Source organism: Aotus nancymaae, unplaced genomic scaffold, assembly GCF_030222135.1.
Source record: "Aotus nancymaae isolate 86718 unplaced genomic scaffold, 86718_ANA_hifiasm-v0.15.2.pri h1tg000033l, whole genome shotgun sequence".
In the NCBI taxonomy this organism is placed as follows: domain Eukaryota; kingdom Metazoa; phylum Chordata; class Mammalia; order Primates; family Aotidae; genus Aotus; species Aotus nancymaae.
Genome location: NW_026988447.1, coordinates 20,657,138 through 20,677,611, shown reverse-complemented (window position 1 = coordinate 20,677,611; position 20,474 = coordinate 20,657,138). Strand labels below are relative to the sequence as shown.

General features: G+C 36.2%; 1 protein-coding gene across 1 annotated transcript in view; it reads right to left on the bottom strand.

Annotated features, from left to right (window-relative positions):
• Positions 1–20,474, bottom strand: part of TTC29 (tetratricopeptide repeat domain 29) — a 235,395-nt gene that overhangs the window by 163,408 nt on the left and 51,513 nt on the right. The window contains 1 exon segment of the mRNA XM_021666727.2: positions 2,082–2,294. Within this exon segment, the coding sequence (XP_021522402.2) occupies positions 2,082–2,294 (213 nt within the window).

Here is a 20,474-nt window from a genome sequence, read left to right as displayed (position 1 = left end):
AACTAGACAAATTGAATTTTATCAAAATCAAAAACTTGTGCTTCAATGAATACCATCAGAAAGGGAAAATAAAACCCACAGGAGAAAATATTTTCAAATCATATGTCTGATGAAAGACTTGTATATAAAATATATACAGAATTTAAAAACTCAGTAATAAAAAAAATCAATTAAAGCAAAGAATCTGAATAAAAATTTCTGCAGAGAAGATATACAAATGTCCAAGAAGCACATGAAAAAATGCTCAATGTTACTGGCCAATAGGGAAATGCAAATCAAATCCACAGTGAGATACCCCATTACACTGACTAAGATGAGTATAATGAAGAAGATGAAAGTAACAAGTGCTGGTGAGGAAGTGGCTAAACTGAAACCCTCACATATTACTAGTGGAAATGTCAAATAGTGAAGTCACTTTGGAAAACTGACAGTTCCTCAATAAATTGAACACAGTCATCATATAACCCAGCAATGCCACTCCTAAGCATATAATTAAGACCTTCGAAAAGTTGTATGCAAATGTTCATTCTAGCATTATTCATAACGGGCAAAAGGTGGAAACAATTCATATGTCCATCAACTGATGAATGAATAAAGAAAATGTGGTACAACCGTGCAATGGAATGTGATTTGGCCCTATATGGTAGATGAACCTTGAAAACCTGTTAAGTAAAAGATGTTGGCTGATGCTGCACTTGTGCCTTACACCAATGTACCCTAGCAAAAGAGCTGGTCAACAGTGGGTGTCGTACCCCTTAAATACTATGTAAACCAAGTTTTTGGTAAGTGAGAGATGGTTTTTGAAAGAAGACCACTTGACAGGCTCTGGCTGTTGGAAGAGACCCAGGAACTTTCTTTCTTTGTGAACTACCTTAAAACTTAGCAAATGTGAACCTAAAATAAAATATCTCTTCCTAATCAATGCATTCCTTTTCATTGAAATTCCATGTAACTTTCCATGTGACTAAAGTTTGCTGCTGAAATTGATCTAAGAGCTAACTATGTATTTACCCCTTTGGGGGAAGATACTAGACAACCATTTATTCAAAAGCCGTTCATTTAATGAGATACATCTTTCAGGGGGTGATTTTCTGTAAGTAGGTTGACTAATATTATTAAAAGAAGTTACAGAGAGACTAAGATGTTTATTTTTACTCTTTAGTAAATTGAAATCACACCCAGAAAATCAGTCCAGCTCACTCTAAATAAGCCACCTATTATTTAATAAGCCAATCAATTAAATATATCCATGAGCTAATAAACTTTAGTTCAGGGGTGTAACTTCTATCTTTTTCCTCCTTCATGAAAAGGCTATTCTATTAATAAATTATTATAGGTAACAAAATATCCTTGCATTTCACAAATTAAAAGCTTATAAGAATAGGCTCCAATTTTTTTTTTTATCTTTTATACATACACAAATGATATAGACTATTAAAGATATGAGCAGCTCTCATGGAACCGTTTTTATTGCTTTAAGTGTGCGTATGCATCACCTGGGGATCTTGCTAACCTGAGGATCCTGCCACAGTAGGTCTGGGGTGGGACCTGAGACCCTGGCTGTTATAACATGCTTTTTGGCCATGCTGATGCTGCTGGTCCAAAGGCCACATTTTGAGAGGTAAGGGTCTAAAATACATTTCAGTCCTATTTTCCTGTTACTAATAACTGAATATGTATCATATTTTCCCTATTACCTGGCAATGGGGAATTTACAAACAATGAAAGGTATCTAAGACTGCAAGGAATATACAACCACAAACACATATGCACATGCACACACACACACTTAACTTTTGCTGATAATCTTACCTTCTCACTTTAGATTCCTTGTTTTACAACACTACCCCCAGTGGATTGTAATTTTGGAGATAAAGCTTTCAAGAAACTAATGGATTTCTTGTTGTCAGCACTAAGGCACCTCTGTTTTACAGTGAAATTTGAAAGTAAATTGATGGCATTTGTCTTTGCATTTCATAGGAAATAATCACCCTAACACTTGACGATTTTTACTTCACTCTTGGGAGAACCAGTGTTTACCCATTAAAGAAAGCAACGTGAGAGAGTTCTTTTCCACCCACCTTCTTTGGCTATTTCAGAAGCTTTTATTAGAATTTTGATGGCCTGTTTGTATTCTTTATTTTCCAACATTTTGTCTGAGAGTAATCTGTAAGTCCTCAGGAGACTCTCACAGGCCAACAAGTTGAGAAAGCAGCCTGTCTCATCCTTCCATATCCGTCCCTGAGTCAATTGATGGAATGCTTCATAATGCTCAGCAGCTTCCAGAAGCTGACCTGAAGAATAAATGCCATTCATAAATATAAACCACAGGTCAGAACATATTTTCAGAAATTTTGCATACATTTTAGCTTTACTATTAAGTGGAGAAACACGATGGAGAACGATTTCTAAGGCTGAAGATGAATTAAACTGGGAAAGGAGCTATCTCTAATTGGACCTCAGTTTCAGCATGAATTCTGGCTAGTAGAAGTGTACTGGGATTGCATATGTTTAGAGAGTGTGTAAAGGGCCAGCAATAATTATTAATAGCAATCATATTTGCTAATATTTATTTAATATTATGCATGTCATGCACTCTGCTGTATGCTTTATATGCATTTCTCATTTAATGCTCAGAACAATCCAATGGAGTGGGACTGTTCTGATTTCATATTTTGGAATAGAAAGCCAAAGCTTGGTAAGGTTAAGAATTTTGCACAAGATGGCAAGTCTAGGGCTGTAATATCCAGGAAATCTGACTTCAGAGCTGATACTCTCAACCAATATCCTCTACTGGTTTCCCAATAGATGGCTATTTCATCATTTTTTTTTCTTTGTGAGACAGGGTCTCACTCTGTCACTAATGCTGGAGAGCAGTGGTGCAATCACAGCTTACTGAAGCCTTGAACTCCTCCTGAGCTGAAGGGATCCTCCCACCTCAACCTCCCAATTTCATCATTCTTAAGAAAGAATGTATCTGTTACAAACTTCAAATTCAAATACTATGTATGGCTCCTTAAACAGCTTCTCAAAGTTTGACTGAACTTTCCAACAAAATTTTTGTATATGCTGTTTAGTTTTGGATAATTAGAACGTAACTAACTGCCTTTCTGGATTTTATCCTGTAATAAAATCCAAAATATATCTTCTCCAAGCTAATACTCTAAATTAGCTTTAAGTAATTTCTTTCCTTAAACTATGAGCAAACATATTTCTAAAAGAGTAGTTTGCAGCTCCATACAGCGGATTGTATTTTACTTGTTAATTGCCTCATGGGAATGCTCACAATATCCTGAAATGTAAACACTCTTTTATGGCACTGGAGTTACATAATTGGAATTGATGGGAAGAACAGTTATATCTAGGCATTCCAACCATAGTGGTTAAGAGTGAATGTGGGCTCCAAGCAGACACCCTGTTCCTATCCCAGCTTTCCCAGTTTTTGTTTAGCCTCAGGCTAATTACTCTCCTCTCTGTGCCTTACTTTATTCTTCTGCAAGATAGGATTACTGTATAACTATTTGAGCTACTCTTGTGAGAAATGAATTCATGTATGTTCAATTATATGTTACAGAGTAGGTGCTCAATAAACACAGCTAATGTTATCAGTTGCTACAGTAATAATATCTTCAGAAACTCCAACCAGCAAATTGAAATATAGCCACCAATTTATTATATTAAGTATAACTTACTTTTCCCACAAAAAAACAAAAATTAGTTGAGTCCCTCTAACAATAGTATCATGATATATTAAATTAACCTATACAGGTTACATTAAACTCAATATCTTTCCTCAAATGAATTTCTTTGAATAGTGTGGGTTGGAGCTGCTTCCATGACTATCACATATCATTTCTTCCTATAAGTTGCATTGAATTTGTTACCAGAATTAGTATCAAAGAATTCACACAGAAATAAGAATGGTATTCTCAAAGAAAAACAGGCAGTGGTGGTGGATAATCAGTAAACAGACTGTAAAAAAAATTCGGTAGACATGGACAGTCTAAATCCTTGCTGAGCCATACAGGTGAGCATGTCAGCGAAGATACATACAGAGGGCAAGGTGTACTGCAGACTTGTTCATAACTTTGTATTATGAAACTTTCACATGATAGGAGACTGCAGGCCATAAGTATGATATTATAGAACCCTATCTCATTATGTGAACAAGTGTTTATAATAAGTAAATATATTAGGAAACATTAAAAAAATTAGAAAACATTGTCAGTGTTACCTCAGAGGTAGGATGATGCATAATAGATGGTTTCTTTTCTGATTTTCTTTTCTCTTTTTCTTGATTTTTTCTTCTGTTTGCTTATTAGCATTTCCTAAACTTTCTATCATCAAAATGTGTTTGTCGTAAGAATATACAATGAAAGTTATTTAAGAAATAATGCTCAATCCCTTTTTCACATTGATACAAATACGCAAGGTTGAAGTTCATGGCTCTAATCTATCTCTACTTTTAGCTGACATTTTTTTCTTACCTTCCAGAAAAACAGGCATAGTTTTTCATCTCTCTCATGTAGCACCTCTTGCCAGAAACACCTTGTTCCAAATACCCATGACCCTCATTTTTTAAAACTAGAATGGAGCATTGACATATATGTGTGTTATATTTCCTCTGTTAACTATATTTCTGCCTATGAAGTATAGCACTGTATCCCTGGAAAGATGTATACGAGAGTTCCTTTTCTTTTTTCATCTAGTGTACATCTATTCATAAAGTACAGACACATATTTCTTTTTGGCCATGTAAGTAGGAAAAGGGAGATATAGACTACTGTGAGAAAAACAGATAGTTCTAGAATAGATAGGGATCATAAAGGAAATGAAGCTTTGGATAACTCAATTACAATTAGATGCAAATGAGGTATAATGATGTAAATAGTAAATGAGAACTGATATCCATCTTCAAAATTTGATCTATATGGGGAGAGAAAGGGGAGGTAGGGGAGGGTCAAGTAGGAAAAGGAGAAGTGGAAGAAATTAGGGAGGAGGGAAAAGTGGAGGAAAGGCTGGGGCTGGGTCTTCAGCCAGACATCCTCTGTGTTACATTACTGAGTCTTGGGTTGCTGTTAAGTGTCCTGGATAAGGCTGTCCAAGCAGGAATGAAGTGAGGATGGTCCTCAGGACATTGGTTCAGCTGGTGACTACAGAAGGCAACCTTGGGATGGTTAGAAATAGCAGTAGTCTTTTTGGTTGGATTTGCTTTCTGCTAGAGCTTTGAGGGCTAGTATCAATGTACTACTTAGCTCATGGTTCTTGGCCAAAGTTCAGCTCTCAGAAGGGTCTATTTGGAGTCTTCCCTGAGGAAGAAGCCTGAGATGCTGGGGTAAAAGAGAATAGGGACCTACTTTTTCCTGAAGGCCTACTAGGTGCTAGTCAAAATGCAAGACTTCTCTCTCCTCTATGCATTAACTTATTGAACATTCCAAAAACTGGTGAAGTATATATGATTGTTGTTTTTTCACTAAAGAAAAAACTGAGACTCACAAAGTTTACCTGACTCAAATATATGCCCCAGACTTATCATAAGTGATGATTAGGATTTAAACCCAAGGTCACCAAAAGCCCATGCAACGGGTTCCACCACATCAGATGCTAGTCAACAAATCAGAGTCAGGAAACTTAGGTGAAGTGAGTTAAATTCTCTGGACATGGATCTCTTGTGTTAAAAATAATGATCAAATTACATGATTGTTGGTCTCTTCTGGTTCTAATAATTCTCTGACTCTGCTCAGGCCATCATAGGTCACCTCTATGAAAAGCACAGATGTGAGCCCTTGATGTGCTTCTGATTGGTCTTTCTGAAGAAGCTGTTGTACAGCTAGCTATATCTGAATTCCCTGCTCTCTTCTAAGCCATGTGGTGACATCTGTGGGGGGTCCTGGAATTCCATGGGTACCCCAGACTCAGTCACCTGTGGCCTCATCTCACTATTCATGGTTTCACTTCCCCTTTCTGAACCACTTTCCCACAAATGAGGTCAGTGGGGTCCTGATTAGCACTATTTTAAATGGAGATTCCTACTACACAGAAGCAGTTTTCCAGTCCTTCTCATAAGTAGGGATTCATTCCTACAGGTATTTGGTGGCAGTAAATAAGCCAGCAAGAAAATAAGCCAACAAGGATTTGACCCAAATGACCACAAGCGCACAAATGACTTTTCTGCAATTTCTAAAGGCTGGCCAAAATTTAAAGCACATATTATGATATAGTAGCATATTTGATTTAAAAATATTTAAAGATATGCCTATGCTATGAAGAGAGCATCATAATTTAAATATGCAAGTATTTCCCTTTAAGCATGATTAACAATGATATGATTTCCATCCAATTTCTATTTTCAACTGTGAACTGGATTTTTAAAATTACCTTATTTTTTGAGTAAAGGTTCTGATATTAATTGAGACTAGACATTTATTAAGATATAATGCATACTGCTTTTAACTGAAAATTTTAAATTCAATTTACCTGAGAGAAATGTTGTAAAACACCTCAATACGGTGATGATTTTGACTAAGCTAAATACAAATATCAATGTAGATAATGAATCAGATTTTCTAACATGGCTCATAGCATCCCTTTATAACATCTACAAAGTGTTCATATTTAGTCTATCTTTTGGCACCAAATAAACTTTAACATAGCAGGATCCAGAACTCTGATGTCAATCTTTTAAAAGGACAAGTGTTTAAGTGTCCAAGGACTGTCCTCCTCTGGAATTATCAAGTGTTGACATTATTTTCCATCAAAGACTAGGGACAGCAAAAAGAGGAATAATTTTACCAAGGTATCACAAAGATAAAAGTTAACAGAAAACAGGACAAACAAAGAAGTCCTGGGGACTATTCACAGCTATTAAAGTCTTTGTAGGGGAAAGTGAGTTTTATCGTGGTGCACCAGGAATCACCCGCAAATCATCATCACTGCGAGAAACCAGATCACAGTGGGATCCACAGTAAGGAAGACATACTAACTGCTGAACTAAATGCCTGGCATGCATGGTGCTAGACCAAGCAAAAGTCTAGATGGTCCACCAACATTTCGGGTAAACCAGGGAAGAAAATAGAGCTGAAATGTTTTGTTGGAGACTGGGGATGGCCCTCCACAAATACCCTTAGTGGTCAATTTATTTCGATAATATGAAGTAGGAACAGAAAACACATCTTAGGAGAATGCTGGGAACAACTGCATCAAACAAGAGTATCCAGGTATGAATAGAAGAGGCCTAAGTCCCAGTTTTCTTTAGTTTCAACGATTATATGACATCTACATAAACAATGAGGAGTTTGGGATGCATTCATAGTTGTTCACCTAAAGGAAAGAGCACTCAAAATAGAACTACTACAAGGGAGTTTTACTTTATCTAAAGTCCACAAAAAAAAGAAATCCATCTGTTTATTTAAAAATACAAATAAAACCCAAACAATGTTATAAACTGCAAAATGCTTGGTAGGATGTTAAGACAAACACGATGTAGAGAAAATAAGATTTTATATAGTTGGGTATTATCCAAATTGTTGCTTACCCTCTTCCCTGCACAACATCTCTGAAAGTTTATAGATATTTGTTGTATCACAGCAGATGTCTAGAACAAATATTAAGCAAAGGAGAATGTATATGATCTCTCCCATTTTAGTTTTTTTTTAAAGTAGGAAGATTGACTAGATATTAACACAAATGGGTTTAAATGTGAAGCTGCCATAAAAGCAGGAACATAAATGTAATTCTCCCAGCCGCTATTTTGATGCACATTTTTGATTCCATGAATATTTTATGAAATGGCCCAAACTAAAGCCATATAACATTCCTGCATTACTGATGCTTGCGCCCGTAAGCTACGAACATTAGAGGCATGATTGAGTGCATTAAAATGAACTCATTCAGCAGTGCATTGATTACTTGAAGGGGGAGGGAAACAAAAAAAGAAAAAAAAAAGGAAAAAAAGAAGTTGCTCCACTTAAGAAAAAAGCACACAAATCTAAAGTTTGCAACACAATAAGGGCAAAAGCAAGTTTCAATAAAATAATATCTCATAAATACAGCATGACTCTGTCCAGATCTGACATTAATTAGACAAGGTGTTAATTATGTCCAAAGATGGCTGCTGGTATTGTTCAGGTAATTTAAAATGTCACAATCTCTAAGATGCATAGACTAGTATGTTTTAGCTCCATGCATCAGCAATTCTGAAAATAGCTAATTATTTCCTTTTCTATTGACTTGTACATTTGCCAGTAAAAACAATGCTGCAGAAACAATTGCATGAAAATAATTTGACAGATCCATAAGACCTGTTTCTTCAGGAGCACTGCTATAAGTCTTAAGCATATTTAGTTCTAAATCGGGCACATTTGCTGAAGACTTTAGGGAAATATTCCACTTTAGTTTAAAACAACCTAAAGGAACAATAAAGCTTTATGTATATTATATTACTTTTTAATCTGGAGCTACTGGACATCTTTGGTGTAAATTACTATTCTGTACAACATAGAGATAAAATCTGCTAGAAGCAATATTGAACAGTAGCAAAAAAGAGAAAAATGTTATTGCCCCTTTGTAAAAACAAAAGACACTGCTTTCCATTTCAGCTTAACTGCATGAACAATTTATATTATCTTTAGGTTTTTACATTCAATTATGATAATTATAACAGCACTACACATGCTGAAATAGTTAAGGGCTTGCCACACTTCCAACGGAAACTATCACTTTCAAGGTTTATCTCCTGTCACGAGAGATTTGTTGTGCACTATAACCCACTGCACACCACTGCAAAATGGAACGCTGGAAAACAAAGATTTTGTTCTGTAATTCAATAGCGTCCCTAATAAACTGAGGAGAAAATGTGCCCATAACTTTCGAGTAGCTACTTTTAGACATTTAAAATAAATTTAAGATGCTATTTTAAAAATGGAATCCTCTCTTTATCATTTGGAGTGCTGATTTCGAGTGGACGTTATAGGAATGCTACCACACACCAGTTAAAAAGTATCGGTCATATTGACCAGACAATGCAAAGAATCCCACATAGACAGGTTTGGGAGAACCTCACCCAGGGTTATATTACTGATGCTGGGGAAATACAAGATAATTTTTTAAAATCCAGAAAATTCGCCTAGATCTCCAAAACATTCTGATGATTTGTTATCAGTTATTGCTGTTTATGATTTTAGATAACTGAACTGTGGCCAGTGCACAAGTCTGACTGCTCTTTGTCAATAGACCTCCCACAGCTGGTTTCAATCTAAGTTTTGTAATTCCTAAGGATCAAGCATTAGGCAGCTTTACACTTAAAATAGCATAATTGGAGGTATCAAAATTACTCAAAAATTTTGTTTTAAAAAAGTAACATGTGTATAATGTATAAAAAGTAAGGAATTAGTACTAGCCATTATGAACCTTGTATAGTTGGTAGAGTCAACTATTTTCCTCATATAATCAATTGTTTAATGTTCTCACCTTATCATAAAATACTAAGTAAAAAGTGTAGATAGGTGTAAAAGTCTGAGGAGAAACAAAGTTAATACTGACATTAGATCAACTATTGAATAATATTTGCACAGGCCTTAATCAATAATGTAATTTTTACTTGAATTATATATTGCTCATGATTTTATATAAACCACATTCAATTTGATTTGTATATGTTTATGTGAGCAAAGAGAAAGGTGTGGAAGCATCTATGCTAAAGTATCAGTATTGATTATTAAAGATGGTGATGAGAGTGAGGAGAGTTAACTTCCCCGCTCCACTTCTTTGTCTTGATGGATGATTCACATGTTATTTTGGATATTATGACAAAATCCAAAAAACTGAAAATAAGATATTTAGGTGAGTATGGAGGGAGAGAAATAATGTTACCTGAACTTTCCTATGTGCCAGGCATGATGCTAGCTGCTGCTTCTGCTGCTGCTGCTGTGTGTGTGTGTGTGTGTGTGTGTCTGTGTATAACCTTAGTTCACTCACCCTCAAGTGTTAGTATATTTTTGAGATGAAGAAACTGAGCTTCAGAAATTATCTTGCCTAAATTCACATACGCAGTAGGTGGCAAACCAATGTCCAAAGTCCACTGTGGCTTTACTTCTTCAGGGTCATTTCCCTTTTTTAGAATATGGGTAAAATACTTAATTTCAAGGTCGGAGACCAAGGTTTGGCCATCAGCCCCAGTGATATCATTGGACACTGCTTCTGAGCTTCCTTTCCTTAAGAATTCTGAAGCAAGTATAACTCTGTCATACTCCAGATGTGGATGCAATCGGTGAGGAAACAATTGTCAGCACTTGCTGAGTGACTGGTGATTCACAGACATCCAGTAACTTTTCACGTAGAGTTATCTAGTTTATTTTTTTTCCAAGTTTGCCATTTATTGTGAATCTGGACAGTCCTTCTATAGGGAATACCTTAAAATTTAAATGTTATGGAGTAATGTCACTTTTTCAGATTAAATGCCAGTTGAGGCACTAATTGGAAACAGCACACTTCATTCAACTCTAACACAATATATAATCCTTCCACTCCTGGTCAGTTGTACCTCTGAAGAGATAGTTTAGGGGCAGTGTCTCTTCTTAGAGGAAATACCGCCTCCTGAACAGTTTATTCAGTGTAGCAAGAACTGTGGGCTTGGTGCAACTATTCAAGATCTCCTTGCAAAGCTTTGAAAAAAGAAAAATCTGCTGCAGAGCAGGCACCTTTGAATGAGGCTTCCTCTCAGTGCTACTCGTTAAGCAGTAAATAATTAAAACACCCTGAAAAAGACAGGTAAAATACAAGCAGCAATGTCAGTATCACAGACATGAAAGAGAAGAGGAAGAAAACGAATTGAAAAAAAAGAAGCAATGAAATAATTCATTTGAAGCTCTAATAAAGTTTCATTTGCAGTCTTGTTTAAAGATATATCAGACTTTAGGGATGTAACCTAATTACATTTTTATTCTAAATTCCATTCAAAGATCTTGGACTTTGATTCTTTAACATAGATCAAACATGGTATAATTTTCTTGTGGCTATCAATACTTAAAAAGAATCTCTTCATTAAATACTATAAGGTCTTATGAACATGTACACATAGTAGATGAAGAATAAACTGACATGCCCCAAAAAGTGACAATTAATTTATGTAGAAATAGTAATGCTAATCCACTTCTTTTAAAAAGTTTTTAACTATCAAATTCACTTTTATTCAAGTATAAAGTGACTCCGTTTCTAATATTAGTCTAGTCAGATGCACCTTCGAAAGTATTTACTAGGGCTGGATTTCTAAATCCATTCTTGGAATTTACTCTGAAAAGCGAAGTGGGCATGTAGTAGCAGTGGGAAGGAGTTAGCCTCGAAATCACACAGACATTAAAGAGGAGGTGCTTTCAAGAGACTTGAAGTTTGAGTGTTAGTGAAGGGTATAAAGTCATCAATGCTTACACCTCCACGTTTTTACTAGGAAGACTGAATGGAATAATGTGTTTGCTCTTCCAGGGAATCTTTTTAGAAAAATTTCTTCCACAGGGACTTTTAAGATGCAAATTTGGAAGCAGTTTACAAATGGGGGGACATGAACGAGTAGGATTTCTTTTTTGACTGTGAAAAGGAAATATGCTTCCAATGAACTTGCTTAGTTGTACCAAAGGTATAACGAGATTGGAAAGTACACTAGGATATAAACACCCAGAGAGAGAAACCTACAGAGAGCTTTGGACATGACTCAGCAGCAGCCATTGGGAGTTCTTGCTGGAGCAGTTTGTTTGTTTTTTAATTTAATAAGATGTCCTTTATCAGTTTATGCCATTTTCTCTTGCAACACCCTGTACCTAAAGGAGGCTTTATTGTTAAAATTCTTAAAATAGTAATTTAAGTAGAAAATAATAGTTATTTAAAACCAAAAATAACCATATTATGCTTGTCAAAATCTATTCACAGCAAACAAAGATGTTATTAAATCACTATTTTTGGTGCATGAACATAATGCCAGATTTAGAAAGTCAAAAGAAAATTTTAACATTCACTCTATTCAGGGTGATGAGCACATCCAAGTTTACCCAGGACTTTCCTGGTTCTAGCGACCAAAAATCACGAGTCTTGAGAACCCCCTCGGTCCCAGGCAAATTAGGATGGCACCACCCTACAACTGATCCAAAATAACAAAAGATTTTGAAAATGTAATGCAATAAAGCAAAAAAAAAGGATACTTAGCAAAATAAAATGCAATATAAGTTTACTTATTTTGAGGGCAAAAATATATTGATGTGAATGAAACGATACAGGAAAAATCTTAAGTATCGTTGACAATACCATTAATCACTCAAAATGTACTTATTTTGGTCAAGTTTCATTCTACTCCTTTATATATCCATGTATAATTTTTACACAGTTCTAAAGAATTGAATAGAGTTTTTCTACTTATCTAGATCATTTTATTAGAATGACATTCCATATTAGTTATTTTAATAATTGTATTTTAAAAGACTGTGCAATATATTTTGTGGGGATATACACTTTAATCATCTATCTATCTAGTGCTCAGGTATTTAGATTACTTCTTTCTTTTCTTTTTTTTTTGTTTTTTGAGACAGAGTCTCACTCTGTCGCCAAGCTGGAGTGCAGTGGCACGATCTTGGCTCACTGTAACCTCCCGGGTTCAAGCGATTTTCCTGCCTCAGTCTCCCAAGTATACTTCTTTATTATAAGTAATGTTTTTAACTATCTTAAGATTTTTAGAACTGGAACTGATAGATAAGGGAGTATGGCAAATTTTATGATTGTTACATTAGTGCAAAAGTAATTGCAGTTCTTCCATTAAAAGTAATGGCAAAAATTGCCATTACTTTTGCACTAACCTAACCATTTACCATATTGCTTTCCAAAACCATTTAAATGATTCACATTATCATGAGCAGCAATACACATGTGTTACTTTAAGAAATCATGATTACTTCTTCCCCCCATTATAAGAAATGTTCAATGGTACTTTACAATTATTCAATTTGATTTTTAGGAAGTTGGTTATTTTTCTATATATGCGTTACTTACCATATTTCATCTTTGGTGAATTTTCTGTATTTTTGCCATTAAGTTATAGTTGCCAACATTTTTCTTACCAATTGATGGACACTTTACATAAAACATAACTACTAAATATTTGTTATATATAATGCATATAAAGTTGATTTTTCTCTTTTTCCCTACCTCCTGCCCTATATCTAAATACTGATATAGGTCTCCTCTGCTGTAATTTCTGATAATCATCTTTTCTTTCAATTTATTCAGCCACATACCAATCTATTCTCTTCACCAGTCTGAATGCCTCCCATATCTTCCTTCTGCTATTAGTTTCCTCTGTTGTAGGTTAACTCACCCATGCTTGCTGAATAGCCCAGTTCATATGACTAAAAACCTGTTATAATTCCACCCAACCTTGTCTCTTCCCACTGACTCAGTTTGCTAATCTTTTTCTCTTCATCTTTGCCCTCCACATCTATTAACCTTCATGGATTTAGTTTTCTCGTAAACCCATCCTTTATAAAGTATAATCTGAATAGGCTAAAATGGCATCAAGGATTAAGTAATGAGGGAGTTATCTGCTGGACCCACTGACAGAATGGAATGCTCACTGAACACGACATGGGAAGCATGGGCTAGGGTAGGGCTAAGAAGGCCTGGTAAAGGCAAATGGCCAGAACTGTTGGCAAATGAAAGAGGACATTAAAAAGGAAATATCATTTTTTTTATTTATAATTTTGTCTGGGCCAGTCCTATCTCAGAAGCCTTTTCTTATCATACTTTTAATAAACTAAATCAAGAACAAAAAATCCAGAAGGTCAACTTTGTAAGGTCTCTGCTGAGCAAATCCTTGCATAAGGAGATGGTGTAGGGTAGTGGAAAGAATACTGAATCTAAGCTCTGAAGACACAAGTTCCCATCCCAGCTCTGACACGCTTTAGTTATCATTTAATTTTATTCAGCCTTAAAAAAGAAGAGAATTTTGTAATATGTGACGTGGATGAATCTTGAGGATGCAATACTAAATGAAATAAGCCATTCGCAGAAGGACAAACACTTCATGATTCCACTTATTTGAAGTATGTAAAATAGTCAAACTCAAAGAAGCAAAGAATAGAATGGTAGTTGCCAGGGGCAGGAAGGAGGGGGAGATGGGAAGTTGCTAATCAATGCTTATAATACTTCAGCTGTGCAAGATGAATCAGTTCTACAGATCCTTACAGCTTTATGCCTATAGATAACAACAGTTATTTGAGAACTTAAAAACCTTGTGAGGCTAGATCTCATTATGTATTCTTACCACAATAAAATTTAAAAAAACCAAGAAACAAAATAACTTCTTAGTATCCTAGTTTCTGTTTTCTTAAAATGAGGATGATATGCACACATGAAAAAAATACTTAGTCTCCATCAATACACCTTCTTATCTGTTACCACCATTCTGTAGCTTGTAGATATATCTGACTTGTTCTAAGTTTGTCTCAATGTTACTGTTAAATCAGTAGGAAGAACCATGTGTAGAGATTTTGTGTTTATTGGTGCAGAGTGTTGTGTTTATTTTTGTAGAGTATGACAGGGAGAGGGAAAAGGGCCTGATACGGATATTAGGAGCTGTGGATTCAAGTCCAGCGCTGCCTAAAAACTATATGGCCATAGCAAAGCTGTTCACTTCCAGTGCTTCAGCTTAGTACTTATCTATGAAATTAGGGTTTGGACTAGATTACTCTGAAGATCCAATATGGCTCTAAAATTCATTTGTCTGAAAGAACTGAACATAAATTCTCAACCCAACTTTAAACAATTGAGGACTATTTTGCAATTTGCTAACTCCTTCTCTACCTGTTATTCCATAGAAACTAGGTTTTCCTGACCCTTAGTGCCACCCTTAGAGCATCTTTGGACATCAATTTTTAGGGATTGTAAGCACTTACGAAAAATTAATCACCAGAGAACAATTCTTCCTTCTTCTATTTCCCACCCAAGCTACTACTCTTCAAAGTGTTACCGCATTTGTATGCAGTAGCCCAGCATCAAAGTGGAACAATAGGGAAAGCCTTCACACTCCCGGAGACAAAGAGAATATACGCTGAGGAGGCACCGCACACACAACAGTGATCTTACCACTTGGAAAGGCAATGGGGAAGTTATTAATGGAGCAAACCTTCTCCTCTCTGTTTAATATTCTGAGGAAACAGATAAGAAAATCTTGAACACAAATGGAGTAGGTGGTTTTGGTTTTTAGTGAAAAACACAAGTCCCAAAGAAGAATAGTTTAAAGTTTTCCTAGATGGCTTTGTGGTAGATTTGCATCCTCTATGTAGAACTACAGAGAGGACTTGGAGGACATAAACAATGGAGCAGAGACAGGACCAAGATAAAACATCAGGAGTTAAAGGGAAGAATGAGATGTGATGAAGAGAGACGCTTAGGGAAGGCAAAGAGCTGCAGACCAGTTGGGAGGCGTTGGGTGCGTTCACTAACTTAGAGCTTCTCACCCCTGCTGCCTGGGGCTTCCTACACTGATTTCCTGAGGACATTCTCTGGTTTTAAGTGGGGATTCACTGAAATTGCTGCTTGTGGACCTGACACTGGGTTACAACAGTATAGCTAACTCTTCCTAGCCCTGGAAGTGAAAAGAGAAAGCAGCATTTAGGCCATGTGCCAAGCAGAGCACTAGACACTTCACTTATCACATTTACTTTCAAAACAATTCTCTGAAGGACTAGAATTAATCTTTTTCTAATAATTAAAGAGAGGTACAAGGAGGTTAATATTAGGCTCCTTCTCTGCTTTTCATACAGTGACATTTTTCTCCTCGTAATTAGTAAATAACTTGACACACAGAGTTTTTAACCACTAATCATTCTTTTTTTATGACTGATCTTTCAATAATCATTTAAGCAGCCATAGAAATCAGAATTAGAGATGAACTAAGAGCAGTAGCATCTGCTCCAACTCCCTCATTTTAGAGCTGAGGGAAGCAAGATCTATAATAATTAAATAACTCACCTAGATATATATAACTAGCTAATGGCAATGTCAAAAGAGAATCTAGGTTTACTACCCAGTCTAACACATTTTTCCACTGCAAGACTTGAGTGATGCTCAAATGTCATGTTAAGTAACAAGGCCAAGATAGCCATTCAATATCTATCAGCTCTCCTTAATTTAACCCCTGCATATGAATATGCAGGTTTCTAATTTATTTTTATTCAAAACTTGCATCCTTTATTTTTAATATCCCTTACTGCCTAAAGACCATTCAATCCATGCTTTTAATTAACGTTCCCCCACTCCAAACAAATTCTCTACCTCATTAACAGTGTTGTGATTAGATCTACAATAGTTCCTTAATCCTCATGATTGTATTTTACCAGCTGTAAAAACCTTGTCTCTTTCAATACTTTGTGATTCCATGAGATTTTTAAAATTAGCTAGGTTTAAAAAGTAACACTTAAAAATATTTTTTAAAATTATAACTAAAAAACAATATATGCACAAAGTTACTAACTCTAACAGTGTGGAAAGAAATAATAAGTCTCCCCATCATTTCACATCATCAATGCCCTCCTCCAGAGGATGTCCTGGTTAAGATTTTGTGTATTGGATGGGTTTTAAATCCTCTCAACAGCACTTACATCTCTATTAATTTTTAATAAAATGAAAGAGAAAATAAAATACCACACTAAAAACTGATATATCCTTTCCATTTCTTTTAGTTATTAAGGCTGTTTTTCTAATAAACTGGCAAATGCTATTCCATGACAAATAAGAAATTACCATGAAATTTCAATCAATTTTGATGTGACATCTTTATGTTAAATTATATTTTTACCTTTTTTGGAGAACTGAATATTGTGATAATCAACCTCACTTCAAATGTCAAAGAATAAAGTCATATCTATAATGAAATATAGAATGAAGTAAAAAGTAAAAACTCTAGAAAAAATTGTTTATATATTAGTTTTGAAAATCATCTTTTACTATTTTAGATAGTATTTAATTGATCATCACCTACATAATTGTTTTATATGATGTAGAGTTTAAAATAAAGAAAGTAGAGTTTAAAATAAAGAAACATTAAAATTCTCATATATATTGAATCACATCACTCCACCATTGGTATATTTCTTTTTTTTCTTTTTTTTTTTTTTTTTTCTGAAATAACATCTTTGGTTACTTAAAGAAAAACACTGACACCATTATTAGTTTCCTGGAGCTGTCATTAAAAAAGCGCACAAACTGGGTGGCTTGAACAACAGAAATTTATAGTCTCACATTTCTGGAGACTGGAAGTTCAAAATCAAGGCATGGGGAGGGGGAGATTATTCCTTTCGAGGTCACTTTCATAAGTACTGGGGGTTAAGAGCTCAACACCTTTTAAGGTTTTACAATTCAACTCATAATAAATATGGTTGAAGAACTTCTCTAAACTAAGAAAACAAAAGTACCACCAATGTACAGGGTAGTTGTCCCGTCTTACTTGTGGAGCTGTAAGAGCTCCCAGCCCCCACATGAGAAGTAGGGCAAAGCATGAGCAGCATGTGGGACTCATGACAGAAGGCTGAGGGCCAGGTGTAGAAAGGCCCACCCCACCCAGCAAAGAGATCACTAGAATCACAGACATGGTTACAAGTTAGGTGCACGTGGGAGCCTACGCCCATGATGAACCTGAGGTAAAGCAGAGAGGAGACAGGGCCAAAGACAAGCTGTGTGTAGGGACAGTCATTAGAGCCTTCACAGCAGGAAGCCTTCATTTGAGATCTGGCTTCTATGATTGGGACTCATGCCCAGATTGCTGGACATTCCCCTCACACATACAGGGCCTGGGCTTTGTGGGATAGAATCCATCACTGGGAAAGCTGTCACAAGACAATGGGTTTGCTCCACAAGCCAGAAAATTCTCTGGTTTATGCACACTTCACCCTGTTTTTTTACACCAACGGGAGTGGAGTTCAGCTCATGTGGTTGAATTTGGTGGTCTTTAACTAGTGAGGGAGCCATTGGAAGAGAGATCAAATCAAAGATGAGGTCTAATGGTCTGGCAGATAGTAGATTCATGAATATGGAGTACACAGAGAGATACAGAGGGGAAAGTACAAGAGAAGGAAACCAGACTGATGATAGCAATGATAAGGAAGGGGCTCAGAATTTTACTAGTCAAACTTCCAGATAGATGCGTAGAGCAGAGCCAGAAACTCTACCCTAAACTAGTTGTTCACAGTGACTGTGCTGATGCCCAGAGGTTTGTCGTGATCAGTTCTGAAATGTGTTGCAAGTAATTTCTTACAGCAATAAACCACCAAAGTTTTTAAATGATTTACTTTTTAAAATATATAATGTTGATTTATCATTAACCATTTTAAAAAGTGTTAATTACACTGGTTTGTTTGATTTCCAGTGTGCTTTCTAGATGGGGAGAAAGGCTATAGCACAATAGGTAGCACATAACCTTCAGCCTATTTTACTTTGACCACAGTCAATAATTAGTGATGGTGTTTACTTCTGCTTTGGGGGGCAGTGTTTGTCTAAATCTTAGTGTTCTCATAGGAGTATTATCTAAGTCAATGCAGACAATCATATTTGTTGCTGTGACAGAAAAGGTTGAAACCATCACTGTCATGTACAACATCAAGGCTCTGATGCTGGACAGCTGGAAAATAAAACACAGGCTATTAGAAGCCCATAGACATTGGGTAGTGACAAGGATTACAAGGTTTCTTTTTTTTTAAGCAGCCAACCTATATTTCATTTAAACCTATGAAATGCTATGCAATTATTAAGGAGTGATTTACTTCCAATTATGTAGTCACTTTTGGAATAGGTGTGATATGGTACTGATAAGAATGTATGTTTTGTGTATTTGAAGTGGAGAGTTCTATAAATGTTTATTAAGTTTACTTGTTCCGGGTCTGAGTTCAAGTCCTGGATATCCTTGTTAATTTTCTATCTCGTTGATCTGTCTAATATTGACAATGTGATGTTACAGTCTCCCACTATTATTGTGTGGGAGGCTAAGTCTCTTTATAAGTCATTAAGAACTTGTCTTATGTATCTGGGTGCTCCTGTATTGGGTACGTGTATATATAGGATCGTTAGCTCTTCTTGTTGCATTGATCCTTTTACCATTATGTAATGTCCTTCTTTGCCTCTTTTGATCTTTGTTGCTTTAAAGTCTATTTTATCAGAGGTGAGAATTGCAACTCCTCTTTTTTATTTATTTATGTTTGCTCTCCGTTTGGTTGGTAAATCTTCCTCTGTCCCTTTGTTTTGAGTCTTTGTGTATCGTTGCATGTGAGATGGGTCTGGATATAGCGTACCGATGGGTTTTGGCTTTTTATCCAGTTAATAATATATATGAGTTTAATACTGCCATTTGATGCTAGCTGGATATATTTTTGGAAAGGCTGATACTGGTTGCTCCTTTATATGTATAGTGCTTCTTTCAGAAGCTTCTGCAAAGCTGGCCTGGTGATGGTGAAATCTCTAAGTACTTGCTTGTTTGCAAAGATTTTATTTTTCCCTCGCTTTTGAAGCTCAGTTTGGCTGGATATGAAATTCTGGGTTGAAAGTTCTTTTCTTTAAGGATGTTGAATATTGGCCCCCACTCTCTTCTGGCTTGTAGGGTTTCTGCTGAGAGATCTGCTGTAAGTCTGATAGGCTTCCCTTTGTGGGTAACCTGACCTTTCTCTCTGGCTGCTCTTAGTATTTTCTCCTCATTTCAACCCTAATGAATCTGATGATTATGTGCCTTGGGGTTGGTCTTCTGGAGGAATATCTTTGTGGTGTTCTCTGTATTACCTGGAGTTGAATATTGTCCTGTCACAGGGATTTTTGATACTGGCATTATTCCTTGGTCTGGGCAGATACTGGCGTGGTTTGAGGTCACCAAATGTTTCTGCAGACAGAACCATGCTGAGGCGCAGCCAGAGCACGAATCTGTATGCTCATGGTGGGGACATACGAGTCTTTCTGAATCGGTTCTTTGGCAACGGAGCCTGTTTGGGGAATGCCCACAGAGATTTAGAAGACATTTCTAGCTGTATGGAATTATTGCCTGGGATACAGCTTAGGTGGAACTGGGTGAGAGACATGCTTTCAGGGTAGACGATCTTGGGGATAGTAGTTCAGGCATCCTGATGTCTAGGTGGATTCTGTTAAATACCTTTATTTGACTGAGTTTCTGAGATGTCTGTGATGTGGTTTGGCACTGTGTCCCCAGCTAAATCTCATGTTGAATTTTAATCTTCAATGTAGGAAGGGCCTGGTGGGAGGTGATTGGCTCATGGGGGCAGACTTCCCCCTTGCTGTACTTGTGATAGTGAGAGCTCATGGTATCTGGTTGTTTAAAGTGTGTAGCAGTTCCCTCTTAATTCTCTCTCTCCTGTTCTACCATGTGAAGATGTGCCTGCTTCCCCTTCACCTTCTGCTGATTGTGAGTTTCCTGAAGCTTCCCCAGTCATGCTTCCTGTACA